General features: G+C 36.8%; 5 protein-coding genes across 7 annotated transcripts; 2 read left to right on the forward strand and 3 right to left on the reverse strand.

Moving 5' to 3' along the window:
* Positions 1-1,324: 1,324 nt before the first annotated feature.
* LOC132698280 (actin-related protein 2/3 complex subunit 1A-A) lies at positions 1,325-2,697 on the forward strand. Its single transcript, XM_060664270.1, has 3 exons — positions 1,325-1,471; positions 1,522-1,591; positions 1,646-2,697. Exons 2-3 carry the CDS (start codon positions 1,522-1,524, stop codon positions 2,695-2,697), a joined length of 1,122 nt encoding a protein of 373 aa, XP_060520253.1. The 5' UTR covers positions 1,325-1,471.
* Positions 2,698-2,732: 35 nt separating this feature from the next.
* On the reverse strand, positions 2,733-3,977 carry LOC132698282 (2-(3-amino-3-carboxypropyl)histidine synthase subunit 1). The gene has a single exon (XM_060664272.1). It carries the CDS (start codon positions 3,969-3,971, stop codon positions 2,763-2,765), a length of 1,209 nt encoding a protein of 402 aa, XP_060520255.1. The 5' UTR covers positions 3,972-3,977; the 3' UTR covers positions 2,733-2,762.
* A 186-nt stretch (positions 3,978-4,163) lies between these two features.
* Positions 4,164-5,408, reverse strand: LOC132698283 (mitochondrial import inner membrane translocase subunit Tim23). 2 transcript variants are annotated; one of them, XM_060664273.1, is made up of 5 exons: positions 5,270-5,408; positions 4,970-5,210; positions 4,745-4,914; positions 4,585-4,696; positions 4,164-4,306 (listed from the first exon to the last, which is right to left on the reverse strand). In XM_060664273.1, the coding sequence occupies exons 1-5, from the start codon at positions 5,331-5,333 to the stop codon at positions 4,297-4,299; spliced, it is 597 nt and encodes a 198-aa protein (XP_060520256.1). In that variant the 5' UTR covers positions 5,334-5,408; the 3' UTR covers positions 4,164-4,296. The 2 variants fall into 2 exon arrangements, 1 of the variants encoding a protein (XP_060520256.1); XR_009618356.1 differs by having other exon boundaries at positions 4,176-4,306; positions 4,526-4,696.
* Positions 5,409-6,064: 656 nt separating this feature from the next.
* LOC132697700 (centrosomal protein 43-like) lies at positions 6,065-7,411 on the forward strand. Its single transcript, XM_060663274.1, has 4 exons — positions 6,065-6,193; positions 6,248-6,347; positions 6,400-6,447; positions 6,499-7,411. Exons 2-4 carry the CDS (start codon positions 6,264-6,266, stop codon positions 7,276-7,278), a joined length of 912 nt encoding a protein of 303 aa, XP_060519257.1. The 5' UTR covers positions 6,065-6,193; positions 6,248-6,263; the 3' UTR covers positions 7,279-7,411.
* Positions 7,412-7,486: 75 nt separating this feature from the next.
* Positions 7,487-8,818, reverse strand: LOC132697701 (mitochondrial import inner membrane translocase subunit Tim13). Of its 2 annotated transcripts, XM_060663275.1 has the most exons (4): positions 8,645-8,818; positions 7,965-8,056; positions 7,841-7,909; positions 7,487-7,790 (listed from the first exon to the last, which is right to left on the reverse strand). In XM_060663275.1, exons 1-4 carry the CDS (start codon positions 8,691-8,693, stop codon positions 7,695-7,697), a joined length of 306 nt encoding a protein of 101 aa, XP_060519258.1. In that variant the 5' UTR covers positions 8,694-8,818; the 3' UTR covers positions 7,487-7,694. The 2 variants fall into 2 exon arrangements, with proteins under 2 accessions (XP_060519258.1, XP_060519259.1); XM_060663276.1 differs by lacking the exon at positions 8,645-8,818 and having other exon boundaries at positions 7,965-8,153.
* Between the last annotated feature and the right edge of the window lie 4,943 nt (positions 8,819-13,761).

Genomic DNA, 13,761 nt, shown 5'->3' on the forward strand with positions numbered 1-13,761 from the left:
TGAAATCATTCGGCCAGCATTTAATAACAAATAACTCAAAATTCCCAATCTTATAGAAAGGGTGATCCAATATCCATCAAGCGTAGACAGAAAATGGCGACTGATTCTCTAAACGGGTACATCAAACCCCACAAAAGATAACCGAACTACCTCTAATGGGTACCAGCCTGAATTATACACCTAAAAGAAACAACAATCTACAGTATCTATGCCATGTTTTGATTAATAATAAACTATTTTCAACAAATATCGGCAATAGGCGATCGATTTTTGGAGACTTGCTCAACCCAATAAAGAAGACTTAAGCAAAGCAGGTGTGACGAATGATCTTGGTAACTGTGCTCCGTGGAATTAATAATCCTAGAAATTTTTTTTATTTTTTTAAAAATTACGCTTAACTTCGCCACAGCTTTATAAGGCAATTTGGCCAGCTTACGACCAGGTTTTAATGTTTTTAAACAACTTTATAACGATCACAACTTCATAGACTTCTGGCGGCATTTGAATGTAACCTCCGGCCAATCTAGTTGTTAGATCTAACGCCTTATCAACCGAGCCATCCTCGGTTCCGTCCTAGAACGCAAGTATATCAATTTAATTCAATAATACATTTTACATAATCTACTTCCCAATTCCGTCTAGGATTTTTGACATTTCGTTCACAGACATATACATATTAACTTAATTTTGTTGCGATCTACCTCAATTGTTTATGAATATATGAAAAATAAGAAGAATCACTGGGGTTTCGAGATGGATTCTGTCGTGAGCATTGCACATGGCGGATTAACCTCCGGTCGGTCCCGAGAGAATCCCTTGTGATCGTTCCCAAAATTCTGAAATCTGTTCCCACTGTATTGATCCAGTGTTTTTAGTGTTTAGTGGATGTTTTAAAGTTATAATCGTTGTCAGCCACATTGTTTTTTCCTGTTCACGCCGGTATGGAGGCCGGATTGGTCAAAGTCCTGTATTGGAAGCTGAGAACAAACGTTGGTACAGCTTTTTTGTTAGCTGTTGGTCTATGACCAAAAGAAAAAAATCCTCAAACGGAAGTCGGCAATGGGCGGATGGTTATAGCATTTTGCCCAACAGAATCTATGACACTGGTAATGAAAACCTATAGAATGAAAAACAAATATTGTTACGACGCAAAAGAAAGCTTAAAAAAAAAAAAGAAAGTTTTAAAACTATTGTAAACAAACAAGTCATAGAATGTGTGTTGATCTGTGGCCGAAATGGCAAGCGTCCTCGTTGGAAGTCGGAAATGGGCGAATAATCCTTGCAGCTCTGCCCAGTAGTCCAATCAAATTTATTCCTTTTTTTATCTCCCTCTTAATTTTGAGAATGTGTGAGTAATTTTTGGGTGGGTGAACCTCATCGATTAAAAATTGACAAAAATATCAAATATATCTTGAAAACTAAGACTAAAAAAATTCGCGTAGACTGACCAGAGTCCGCGAATTTGATAAAGGTAATGTTGGAATCAACAATTTTCACCTCAATTTAGTAAAAATTTTTTAGATGACTGAAACTCATAAATTTGGAACCCCAAATCCGATTACCTGTCACGCATGGAATAAAGACAGAACGCGTAAGCTTTTTATAGAAAAAAAATTGCTATAAATAAGACGATTTTAATTTCCAGAGGTCGGTTTTTCGCCCAACAATCAGGAAGTGGAAATTCACAGGAGAACCAACTCAGAGTGGAAGCTTTTGGATACTTTAAACCAACATGACTTGCGAGTGATGGGAATCGATTGGGCCCCCAACACCAATAGAATTGTAACTTGTGCCGCCGACCGCAATGCTTATGTTTGGTGCCAAGATAAAGACCACAAATGGAAACCTACCTTAGTACTTCTTCGCATCAACAGAGCAGCCACATGTGTCAAATGGTCTCCTAATGAGAACAAGTTTGCTGTCGGGTCTGGTGCCCGTTTAATCTCAGTTTGCTACTTTGAATCAGAAAATGACTGGTGGGTATCCAAACACATTAAGAAACCTATTAGATCTACCATTACTACTCTTGATTGGCACCCAAATAATGTGCTTTTGGCAGCCGGTAGCGCTGATTTTAAAGTCAGAGTTTTTTCTGCTTACATTAAAGATATAGAAAAGACTCCGGAGCCTACAGTTTGGGGTAGCAAAATGCCTCTGGGTCAAATAATGGGAGAGTTTGTTAATTCCCCAGCAGGAGGTGGCTGGGTGCATTGTGTTAGCTTCTCCCCTGATGGTAATAAGATTTGTTGGGTGTCTCATGATGCATCCATTAATGTAGGGGATCCTACAAAGGGTAACACTTTTATAAAACTCAAAACTGAATTTCTACCCTTCCTGAGTTGCATTTGGATCAGCAATAAGACTGTAGTTGCAGCAGGTCATAGCTGTGTTCCAGTTTTATACAATGTAAGAAATGATGAATTAGTCTTTGCCGGAAAGCTTGACACATCTCAAAAAAAAGAGTCTGGAGGACTGTCAGCGATGAGAATGTTTCACTCACTGGACAAGCAAGCTCGAAGTGAAACATCAGACACCAATCTGGATTCTATACACCAAAATGCAATTACATGTGTTTGCATATATTCAGGCACCAAATCAAAGGCCACAAAAATTAGTACTTCCGGCTTGGATGGTCAACTTGTGATTTGGGACATAAATAGTCTTGAGAGATCCATACAAGGGTTGAAAATTGAGTAATTTGTTGATTAAAAAATATATAACAAATAAAATTTCAAAAACAAGAATTATAATTTATTATAAATCTAAGAGCATTTTCCACAGCATGTATTTACACTATTTTCGTCAGGTTTGTGATTAGGAGTCCAGGGACCCAGACTAGCGTTAGCATAAAAGTCCATAGGATAACTTGACGCATCTTTCCACCGAGCGTCGCCTATAACCACGGCAAGCTCATAAGGTGTGAGGAAGGGTTTGGAAAATGCACTGCCCCAATCTATAGACAATCTCGGGCACGCAATTTGAACAAACGCCTCCAATTGACAAAACAAATCAATCTTTTTAGGGAAAATTTCTGAGAGCATAATAACTACTGCTGCTTTCCCGGAATCCCGGAGGCGTTTTCGTAAGTGCTCAACAACTTTTGGGCTTCCTTGGCGCCCTAATGTTCCCATGATTACACCAAATTTATTGGCAAACCTAGCGCGTTCTATAGTCACATTCCTATTACTCTTCATTAAAATATGATCATATTCTTCAATTGTAAATTTTTTACTGTAAGGATCATATTTGAAAGCTTTCACTTTAGGATTCGCTATCATAACAGCTTCTAAATGAAACCGTCCGTCTCCAAGGTAAATAACATTATCACAACACTTTAAAGTGGGCGCTGTACAACCTAGAATCTCTCCAGGAGACAGAGGTTTGAACTGGGGAATAGAAACATCGTAACCATATTCTTGCAATAACTTGGCAACGGTTTGAAGAGTGGTTACAAATTGTATGGTACTCACCAACCCAATTTTGCTAGCTTTGTCAAAGTTGCATTTAATGGTATCTATAAAATGTACTGGGTCTATTTTAATATCGACAAAAATATAAAGCACTTTGAGGCCACTCATTTGGTCTACAGGAACCAGACAGCTGTGTCCATAATGTATCAAGAGTTCAACACCCAAAGCTTTTGCGGTAATATCATCGATACAGCAAGCACCATATGTTACGTCCCCCATAATAATTGAATCTGCCCCCGTAAACTCCTTAATAATATCAGCCAAAGTTGTAGAAAACATTAGAAGACCCTCAGGCATCTGGAGAGCTATCATTTTGGCATTCATTTCCCTTATTTTCCATATTGTCTTGGGTAATTCAAAATTGTAGTTTTTTGGAAACGATGATGTTGCTGCCTGCAGCTTTGCATCCTTTAATATGCTCTCTGGAATTTTTGTAATTTTCGTCGCCTTAAAGACTTTTCTGACGGGATTTGCTTTTATTATCACTGCGTGTTCCGACATTCTTGATTACACAACTGGCGCACTTAATGTCTAAATTTTCAGTTGCTGCCGAGGTATTTACAATTCTGCCGACTTTTAAAACATATAAGGTTATGTTATGGCGAACGTGAGTAGTTCATCTGTACAATGGATACCATAGATCCGTGGAACCAAAAGCGAAAGGAATTTCCGTATATTTGAACTACCTTAAAAATGGAGATAATTGAAAGGAAAATAGCACTAATTTATTTAATTTTATACAACTGACTATCACAAATCTTCATAAATATATTTATTTACAGGGGAAGTTACAATTTTCTCGTTCTTGTGGTACCCGTGGCCTGTCTTACCTTTGCCTATTGAAACAAAAAATTAAGTTTGAAATACCTCTTAAATGCCATCTTTCAAAACAAATTATACAGTAAAGATAAGATCACAGCACAAGCACACAAAAGTTAGAGTGTCACATTGACCACAGAGAGACACTTCAAACTTTCAGTAAACAATTGAGCTACATAAAACAACAAGCTCAGCAAATTGTTGCTTGTTCTAGAATATCTCGAAAGTTTAAGTACCTATTCAAATTTAAAACTAGTCTAGGTAAAAAAACGCCTTTGGAAAGCAGGCATCTTACGCTGGATTAAAACGGCCAATTTCAGATATTTTGTCTCGATTATTCCAAACAGCGTAGAGGAGAGATGCGCCTAATCCTACTGCTCCACCCATGCCACATTTCTTCAAGCCAGCTAAAAAAAAATATTAAACAATGTATATCCAGTTAAACAGACAAGTACCTGTTGCTTTATATAAACAGCCTGTGGCTGTTGCCGCAACTATCGTGTTGAGATCATCATCAGCGCCCCTAGCCCATGAAAGTATAACTCCAAACGCTGAATAAATCACTGCTACAGATCCGAAACTATTAGCAGTAGCGCTACCCTGTTTCATGATGTGATTCAATAATCTACAAACAAATGCTAATAAACACTTTTGCAAAGATTCCAGATAATTCTACATACTGTGTTCTTCTAAGTTTTCCTGTTTGGCCCGCTAATGTAGTTGCTTTCAATCCGTTGTAAAGACCCGAAGCGCCCCCCAGTCCAGCACCAATCATACATGAGCCCCCAATTTGACCAAAAGCCAGTTCGAACCGACCCCTTTGTTTGCTACCGCCATCCAGGAAAATAAACTCAGGCTGCGTTTGAGGGATGTAGCCGGGATCGAAGTTTAAATATGGAGACGAAAAGGGCTTGAATTGACCTATAAGAAATTTACAAAGTGATCTTTTCTTTAGACAGGGTGGTTTAAATAAGTATCACCTGTTAACCCACCGGTACCGCCGTAATTTTGGGAATATATATCGTTGCTTCCGTTCAAAGCCATGCTTGCTAAATTTTAAGAAGACTATTGTAAAAGTTAACTTTTAATAACCAATAACTAATTTTGCATGTGTTATGTATCTTGTTTGAAAGGTTAGCTCACAGATCAGAAATGTCATGGATGGATGGTTATTTTTGTTATTCTATGAAATAGTCAATTTAGTATTCTTTGTCGTCAGTCGACTATTGGAACACATATTTTTACTGGATTTCCTTATTTTAAATGCCTTCTAAAACCGACAATTGTTTACAAATGGCAGATGATTTGAGGCCACATCAAGATGAACTCTTGTATTTGACAGAACTGGCTGGAATGTACATGGATAAGGAAATTTTCAGGTAAATCAGGTATTGATCAGTTTAGCGAGCGAATCCACAGAGCACGAAGTTTGATGTTCTCATAAACGGTTTCAGGAGCCTAATTCAACTCTTAAACATGGGTGTTAGCCCGGATGCTGTCTTCAATTTGCTCAAAATTATAAGAAGAAAAAAAGGGAAACATATAAAATCAAGATCGTCAGTGCTATGAGCGGATTGTACTAAATGCTTTCATTTGAATGTTATTTAAAATATTTGAAATAAACATATTTGTATTTGTGATTATCTTTTGCTAATATAATAAAACTTTGCTGGGTAATTGTTTAAAAATTAACCAAAATGAAAAATATTTAGAATTAAAAAAAACAAATTTTTAAAAAATTATGATGGGATAAAAGTTGTGTGTCAACTGTCAAAACTTGAGATTTGCGCGAAAACGAAAAAGTGTATATGTGAAATAACAAAGGATGACCCATACATTTTACAAAAAAAATTGTGTATATGCCCAGAAAAAAGTTTAGTTCAGGACTGGGAAAATGAAAAAAAGTGAGGTTTGGTCGCCATAATTAAATAAAATCGTCCATTTTTGTTTTAACCTAGAAACGATTTGAATAATATGTCAGTGTCTGAAGACGATGTTGAGTTGAGAGATTTGTTAGCTCAAACCTTAGAGAAAAATGGATGCATGGCAAAAATACGGGTAAAGTATTCCATATTTAATAATTGTCTTTATTGTTCTCAAAAATTTTCAGGCGCAGCTTAGAGCAAGCATATTTCTTGCCTTGGATGAAGATATCAAAGTAAGTATTGTAACATATTCCAGAAGCAACCTGACCTCGGTCTTCTTTTAGCTCAGCACACAGGAGCCACTACAAAATCGCGAAGTTCGTTCATATCTTGAAACACCTGAAGGCCAAGTGATGTTTTGCATTGTAAGGGAATTCCTGGAATTTTTTAACTTGCAAGAAACGGTAGCAGTTTATGAAGCAGAAACATACCATGGTAAAGTTTATAATTATGAGAGCCGTCAACAGATAATTCAAGATGTGGGCTTAGAAGAAGACAGTAAAGTTCCTCTTTTGCAACAATTGCTACGAATTGCTCAAATGAAAAATAATAATAAATGTAAAGTAAATAGTACGATTGTCAATGACTGTAGTTCAAATGGTCATGTGGATGAAATAGAAGATAGTAGCTCATTGGAAAGACCTCATCCGAATCAAAGACCAGATAAGTGTAACTCAAAATCATTGAGCTCCTTATCAGATTTGACATCAATGCAAATTAACAAAACTAGAGTAACTGATATTTTGCCTTCACTATATAGCAAAGAATTCAAGGAAAAATCGAGCCTCAAGGAGCTTGAGAAAATGTTTGACCAGGAGACTGAATATGAAGAAACTTTTAGCACCTACAATGATTTTGCTCTTAATTCTCCTAAAGAAATTGTTCAAAACAAAATGGATTCAGAGAAGTTGAGTGTTTATAAAAAGAAGGACGATTTGAGTTCAAATGCCTCAGAATTATCCGTCGGATCAGTTCCTGCTATAAATCAAGGCAGTGAATCGAACAAAAGCATTGAAGGCATCAGCCATGATTCTGATGGTGGAGCAACAAATGTTAGCTTATAATCCTTTTTGATTTGTAAACAAAGTGCCTTGAAAGTTGTTGTTTTACTAAATAAATCGTGCCATAGCATGTTTAACATTCCTATCATGTCCAGTACTTAAAGTGTGACAATTGTCTGTTATTTATTTAATTTTTCTACTTAACCTGTATGTATGTGTGCCTTACAGTTTGTGATTTATGGTAACACTATTTTTTAATAAAAGACTTAGACACAATTTTAATTTATTTGGAGACTAGTAAAATATTCAAAAATTGAAAGTGAAACTTGTATTTCGATCATCAAAACAATTATTCTGAATGGACGATCCGGCAAATAATCAAATGTGCCGAACAAGAATATATGTACAAATGAGCTCTACAGAAACTAACTGTACAAAATGCATCAATAAAACATTTGTCAACTGAATATAAAAAACTATCAGTGGTTCCTTTCCCTTTGAATTCTCATACTGTAGGCTTTAGACACGAGATTCCAAGAGTCCATATATCGGTCCATACACATAGCGATACATTTCTAAAATACAGAAAATGTAGAAAAATGTACAAACTCATTCATAATGCTACCTGTTCCGAACTATCTAGGGACGTGCCCGGTTTTGATATACACTTTTTGAAACATTTTTCTGTCATTTTCTATAAAAAAAAAGAGTTATTTAAAATTAAAGATTGGTCTCATTAATGTAATCACCGTGAGCAATTCCTGAGCATTTGCTACGGCGATCTGTTGTTTCACTTGATCCATGAGCTCGTCTTTTTGGGCCCCGCTTAAATTCGAAATACCTTCCATTTCGGTAATTTATTTTATTAATATTTTTAGTATATTGAAATGTGTAAAAGTAAAGGTTATGTCCAAAGAAAAATTTTAAAAGAAGTTCGAGTTATGTCACAGACCACAGACGGCAAATTCGTAATTCGAAATAGAAAGGTCACACAGAATAAACCGCATGGAGAGTCACCACTCTTATTAAGTTCGGTGGACACTATGCATTTCTACATGTATTTTTAGCATAAAGATTGCTATTAAATATGTATGTATTTTTAACCGGAAATTTTTTGATGACACCATGCAATTTTTTCTTGCAAAATTGTTTTGGAAATTTTGTTACAATACAAATACTTTTTAGCTAAACTTTACACAAAAATAGTTTTACCACGCATATAATAACTTGTGGCGATAAAAGGAAAATTCATAATCACAGTACTACAAACGAGAGATGAGGATGTTTGTTAGAAGTGCTGAATGAAATTCAATATATATTAATTATATTAATTTATGGTGCAATTCTCTTAGATTTAGGGCTAACTTAGGTTACATATAGAAATACATATTTGGAAGGCGAACCTTTCAACTGCAATTACTAGACTTACCATGAAGGAATGAGCGTTCTGCAGTTGCTTTTTGAATATTTTTTCTCATAAATATATATTTCGATTTTCAAAAGTCATCTTTCGCTTTGCGTCGATTTACACGTATAAATTCGGGAAAAAATAGCTGGTAATTTCTTTGGCCAAACTTGTTGTTAGACACTTGCAATATTTACACGAAAAAAGAGATGCAGAAACACATGTAGAAATTGCATCATGTCTACCGGGTTTCATGGTAAAATGTTGTTTTGTTAATAAAAATGCGATTTAATAAAATAGTTTTATTCATTTGGACTAGCATTCTTTACAAAATAAACGACTTTAGTTTTAAATTATGTACAATAAATATATCAACAAATATACTTTGGTTTGCATTTTTGGTAATAATAAGTGTATGGCGCTATCATTTACACGAGAAAAAAACAGAGCGCAATATTTACAGTTTTTACATAAAAAATAAGTTACCAGGAAGCCGAAATCAAGTGGCTACCAAAAGGGATACAAGTAATAAAATATTCCAGAACAGCGACGATATCAGTCTGTCGTTTCCGCCATTGCCTGAAATCAAAGAATAATGTTGTTTTTGTAACCAAAAACTTTGACCGCACGATTCCAAAAGCGTAGTGTTTGTTTTCTAAGTGTTTTGTGAAGGTGTTAAAGTTGTCGACCCTGTTTTTTTCCGTCCGCGCCGGTTAAACGCCGGATGGGCCCGGATGGCTCGCGGGGAGGCCGTTTTTAGCTATCGGTCAAATGTAGCTTCTATCCATTCTAGAGTTGTCAATCGCGGTTGATTCGGTCACTTTGATTCAATCACTTTATAGGATCGAATGACCGAATCCCGCTTGTTCTTAACGATTCGCTGGCCGGTCTGAAGTGACCGACTACAGGACGACCAATCGACCGACCGTACCAAAACAAATCGTTTGAATAGTTTAGATTTAAATGTATGACTGAGACAAGCCACGGATAAGGAATGGGAGTATTGTTATAATTATGCTATAATACTGAGTTGCGACGTCCATCGGTATACTTGCTTTGATATTGAATGAAATATCTATTTCCACACAGGTATTTTAATTTAGACAAATTAATGTATTACTGGTACAACCCAATACGTAGCACCTGTTTTGATAAAATCATGATGAAATAAAAAGCAGAACACAGTTAAATATTATGCTAATTCAAACAGCAAACAGAACATATAGACACAACAATAATTCAAATTCAAATGAATCTGAATCGATCGTCCGGACTGTTTGGGTTCAGTGACTAATGCCGCTTATGTTGGCAACAATAAGTATTGAAATGAGCGATTGATTGAAATGATTCGGTCATTTTTGAAATCGGTCACTGATTGATTCGGTTCTCGTAAAAAGAACAATTCACACATCACTAATCCATTCATTATCCGTTCCCCGATTCGTCCAGTCCCTTTTAATTAAGAAACTTTTCCAGGATATGAATAAGTCATTATTCACCGAGAAAATGGCCGAATGATTCCAGCAGTCGTGGCCAATAGAAGTAAAAGAAGAAAAAAAATAGTGTTTTGTATAATTGCTAGCTCAAGTGATAGAAGGCGGAATGCCTATAAATTTCGGAAATAGTGTTCGTCTTAAGTGGATGTATATGGACTTGTGATATGTGATTCCATTTTGTATATGTTAATAGGATTTCCGGATGTCTTATATTCACATTGGCAACCACGCCAGATAGGATGGGATACCGTTGCAGGAGCCGTTAGGTGAATCGGTCGTCATTTTATGGCTATTTATTTAGAAGCTGTTCCACTTTATGCATATGTTAACAAAAATGGAGGATGATAGATTAGTCCAGACCCTTTCTTTACGAAGGTATCCTTTAGGAATTTTTGTTTCGTTACTTGTCGTAAGCTGGCCGAATGACCTTATCTAGTCGTAATTAACAAACAAAACCTCTCTACTCTAGGGTCATTCAACATGGACAAGTTCACGTTAGTCGAGGACAGTCACACAAACTAATCATGCGTTTTTCAAACTAGAGTTAAAAACATTTTGTATCTATTGTTTCCAGTTTCACCAGACTAAAATACCTCGGGTAACGTTTTCAAAAACATTTGCGGTCGATTCTGTCGAGCTTAAGAATACATCGGGATAGTCCTCGGATAACGTGAACCCATCATCTAAAGAAATGTCCAATGTTCGATAGTACATGAACTGGAGTTCAACAAACCCACCTTTCAAGTGTTCAACAATTTTTATTTCCGTGTAGTTAGTTCCGGGTATGCTCAATTCGCATGCGAACTTCGTCGAACCCTCAGGTAAGAAGCTCGAGTTAAAAGACAGAGTTATGCTGGCGTTGTAAAACCCGCCCTCCAGATTTTCTGTCTTGTTGTACAGGAAGGGTTCCGGTAGCTCGATAGTAGTCCCGTTCCTGAAAAAAATTATAACTAGATTGTGTTATGTTACTTACCATATTTTCATACTTACGTCCCAAGTATGTACAAATCGAACATGGGCTTTGGAGATACCATAGCGACGTCACAATTGATAATCTCGTCGCCTTCCATGATGTAGATATCGAATGACGTGGCCGGTGCTGAAGTAAAACAGTCCATTAAAATAAAAAATGTTTTTTACAGATTATGTAGATCGTTGGAAATCGTAAACTTTTTTTCTGAAGAACTAATAATTATAGCTTCCAACAAATAACACCTTCCCTTATGTAATCTCACATATTCTAATCAGCTGCTTGCTACCCCTATATAGTATCAATTTACTATACCTCCAGGGTAAAATTTTTTGTACACCTTGACTATTTTTTAATAATTTTGCACAGGGTCGGTGACCTCAAGTAGACAAAATTCGAGATATAGCCTGTTTTAAAGTGTAGGAACTAAAGCTACTCATGCTGTATTGCTGGATTTAATTTTATTTGTAAATGTGAAACAAGAACTTATGAAGCAACCGTGAAATTTTTTATGAGAAGATCCATTTAACCAACCAATGGCCTTTTATAACAAAGACATGATTTAATATGTTATAATTATTGAAATAACGGTACACGGCAAGGCATAGTATGTATGTTTGTATCTGGACCAATGTGCCAAAACCATCGGCGGAGGCCCCAGAGGCTAACTTGGGCTCCTGTTGAAACTCCAAAGAAATACGACGAGTAGAAAAAATATACCCTTTCCGATGGAGAGGAGACGCATACAATTCCTGCAAAACAACTTGCTCTTGCCGTATGACCGCGAAGCAGACAGACCTAGCTCTAATCCAAGAACCTTTCTGCCCTTTGACGCACCAAGCCCACCACCGTCGCAGGAGCTATGTGACGTTGTACAGTGGTGTAACAGAAAAGGATGGATATTTGGGTGTGATGCTAATCTGCGCCACATCTGGCTCTCTTAGAATATGTTGCCTCCACCGCACTGAAGGTGCCCACACCACCCACGTACCATGTGCGGCAGTAATTACCGACTTGAAAATACTGCAGGATCCGTCATTGTTGGACCACAGAGAAAGAAAAGACTGGCGAATTGTAATTCTGTCAATCTGGTTTGAGTACCAGCTCATGTGGATATTGAGGGCAACGAAATGGCAGAAAGGCTGATTCGGGACGCGGCAACAACACCGTATCTCAGACCGGACCTTTCCGTTGGAATAGCAGAGAGCGTGCTGAATAAATGGTTTTGAAGGTAGTTCGTTCTGCACTGGGAGACTTTACCGGGACTGAGGCAGTGGAGGCTTCTAATTGCGGGACTGCTCTACGCCTCAGGGAGGGAAGACGTGCGGACATAATGGATCAAAAGGTCTGAATACAGCACCCTAGCCACAAAGGACAGGGTATATACCATAGACAGAATAGGTTTTTAAAATTTAACAGAAGAGCAATTTTAGAGTAACATAGTAAATATATTTTCTAATTGCTTGTTAATGACACCTAATTACATATAAACACAAAATAATTGGCCTTGATAAAATATATTTAAAATCATCTTTTTTCTTTACTTACTGATTGACCCTTAAATACCTTAAATGTGACTTTTTTGTATTGAAAAATAACAAGACTTTTTAATCATCTTTAAAGTATTTATGGGAGTATGTTTTTAAAACAATCATAAAATCTACTTCCAATTTTTGGTAAGAAGGTTTTAATTCAACAAAGGCAACTTTTGTAGTAATTTTTGATGTACCGATTTAAAGTAAATGTGCAATCTTTTCTAACAACAAAATTCCATTAGAAAAACGGAGGACAACTTCACAAATGTAAACAGTATATATAATACCTTACATCATACTTTATACAGATTCATTTTTACAGGACTAATCAGTATTAACATTCCTTAAACCTGTTTGGTTCTCGCATAACAGGACAAGATACTATTCTTTACTGGAATGTAATAGAAATAACGGGTGGTTAAATTGTAAGGGCCGATGTTGAATGTGAACCACACCTAAACGCCAAGTTTTTTTCCGAATTTTATTTGACATTTCTCTATTTCAGACTTACTCAATTTGAACCATGGAGAGATACACAATCCAACAACGTGTTAAAGTTATCCAGACTTATTATGAAAATGGGCGTTCAAATCAAAATGCGTATCGTGCACTTCGTGATTTTTTTGGTCAATTTGATCGTAAAAATGTGCGTACAATCGCAAAAATCGTGAAAAAATTCGAGCAAACCGGGTCTGTAGAAGATGTGGGAACACCAGTGCATGCTGGTACAGCTCGTACTGCAGAAAATATTGCTGCTGTTCGCGATAGTGTGGCTGAAGAGCCGTCCACCTCAACTCGTCGTCGTGCCCAACAATTGCACCTCTCACGCTCGTCGTTGATAAACATTATGCATAAAGACTTGCATTTACACGCTTACAAGGTGCAATTGGCTCAAGAACTAAAGCCTCTTGACCATTCCAAACGTCGTGAATGGGCAGAATGGTAGCAAGAAATGGCAACAGTGGATGATCAATTTTCGAAGAAAATCATCTTCAGTGATGAGGCACATTTTCACCTCAGTGGATTCGTCAATAAACAGAATTGTCGCATTTGGGCGAATGAGAATCCAAGAGTGATTGTCGAAAAACCAATGCACCCCCAAAGAGTGACTGTTTGGTGCGGTTTATGGGCTGGCGGCAT

The sequence above is a fragment of the Cylas formicarius genome, unplaced genomic scaffold (assembly GCF_029955315.1).
Source record: "Cylas formicarius isolate icCylForm1 unplaced genomic scaffold, icCylForm1.1 PGA_scaffold_2__14_contigs__length_35257938, whole genome shotgun sequence".
Lineage (NCBI taxonomy): Eukaryota > Metazoa > Arthropoda > Insecta > Coleoptera > Brentidae > Cylas > Cylas formicarius.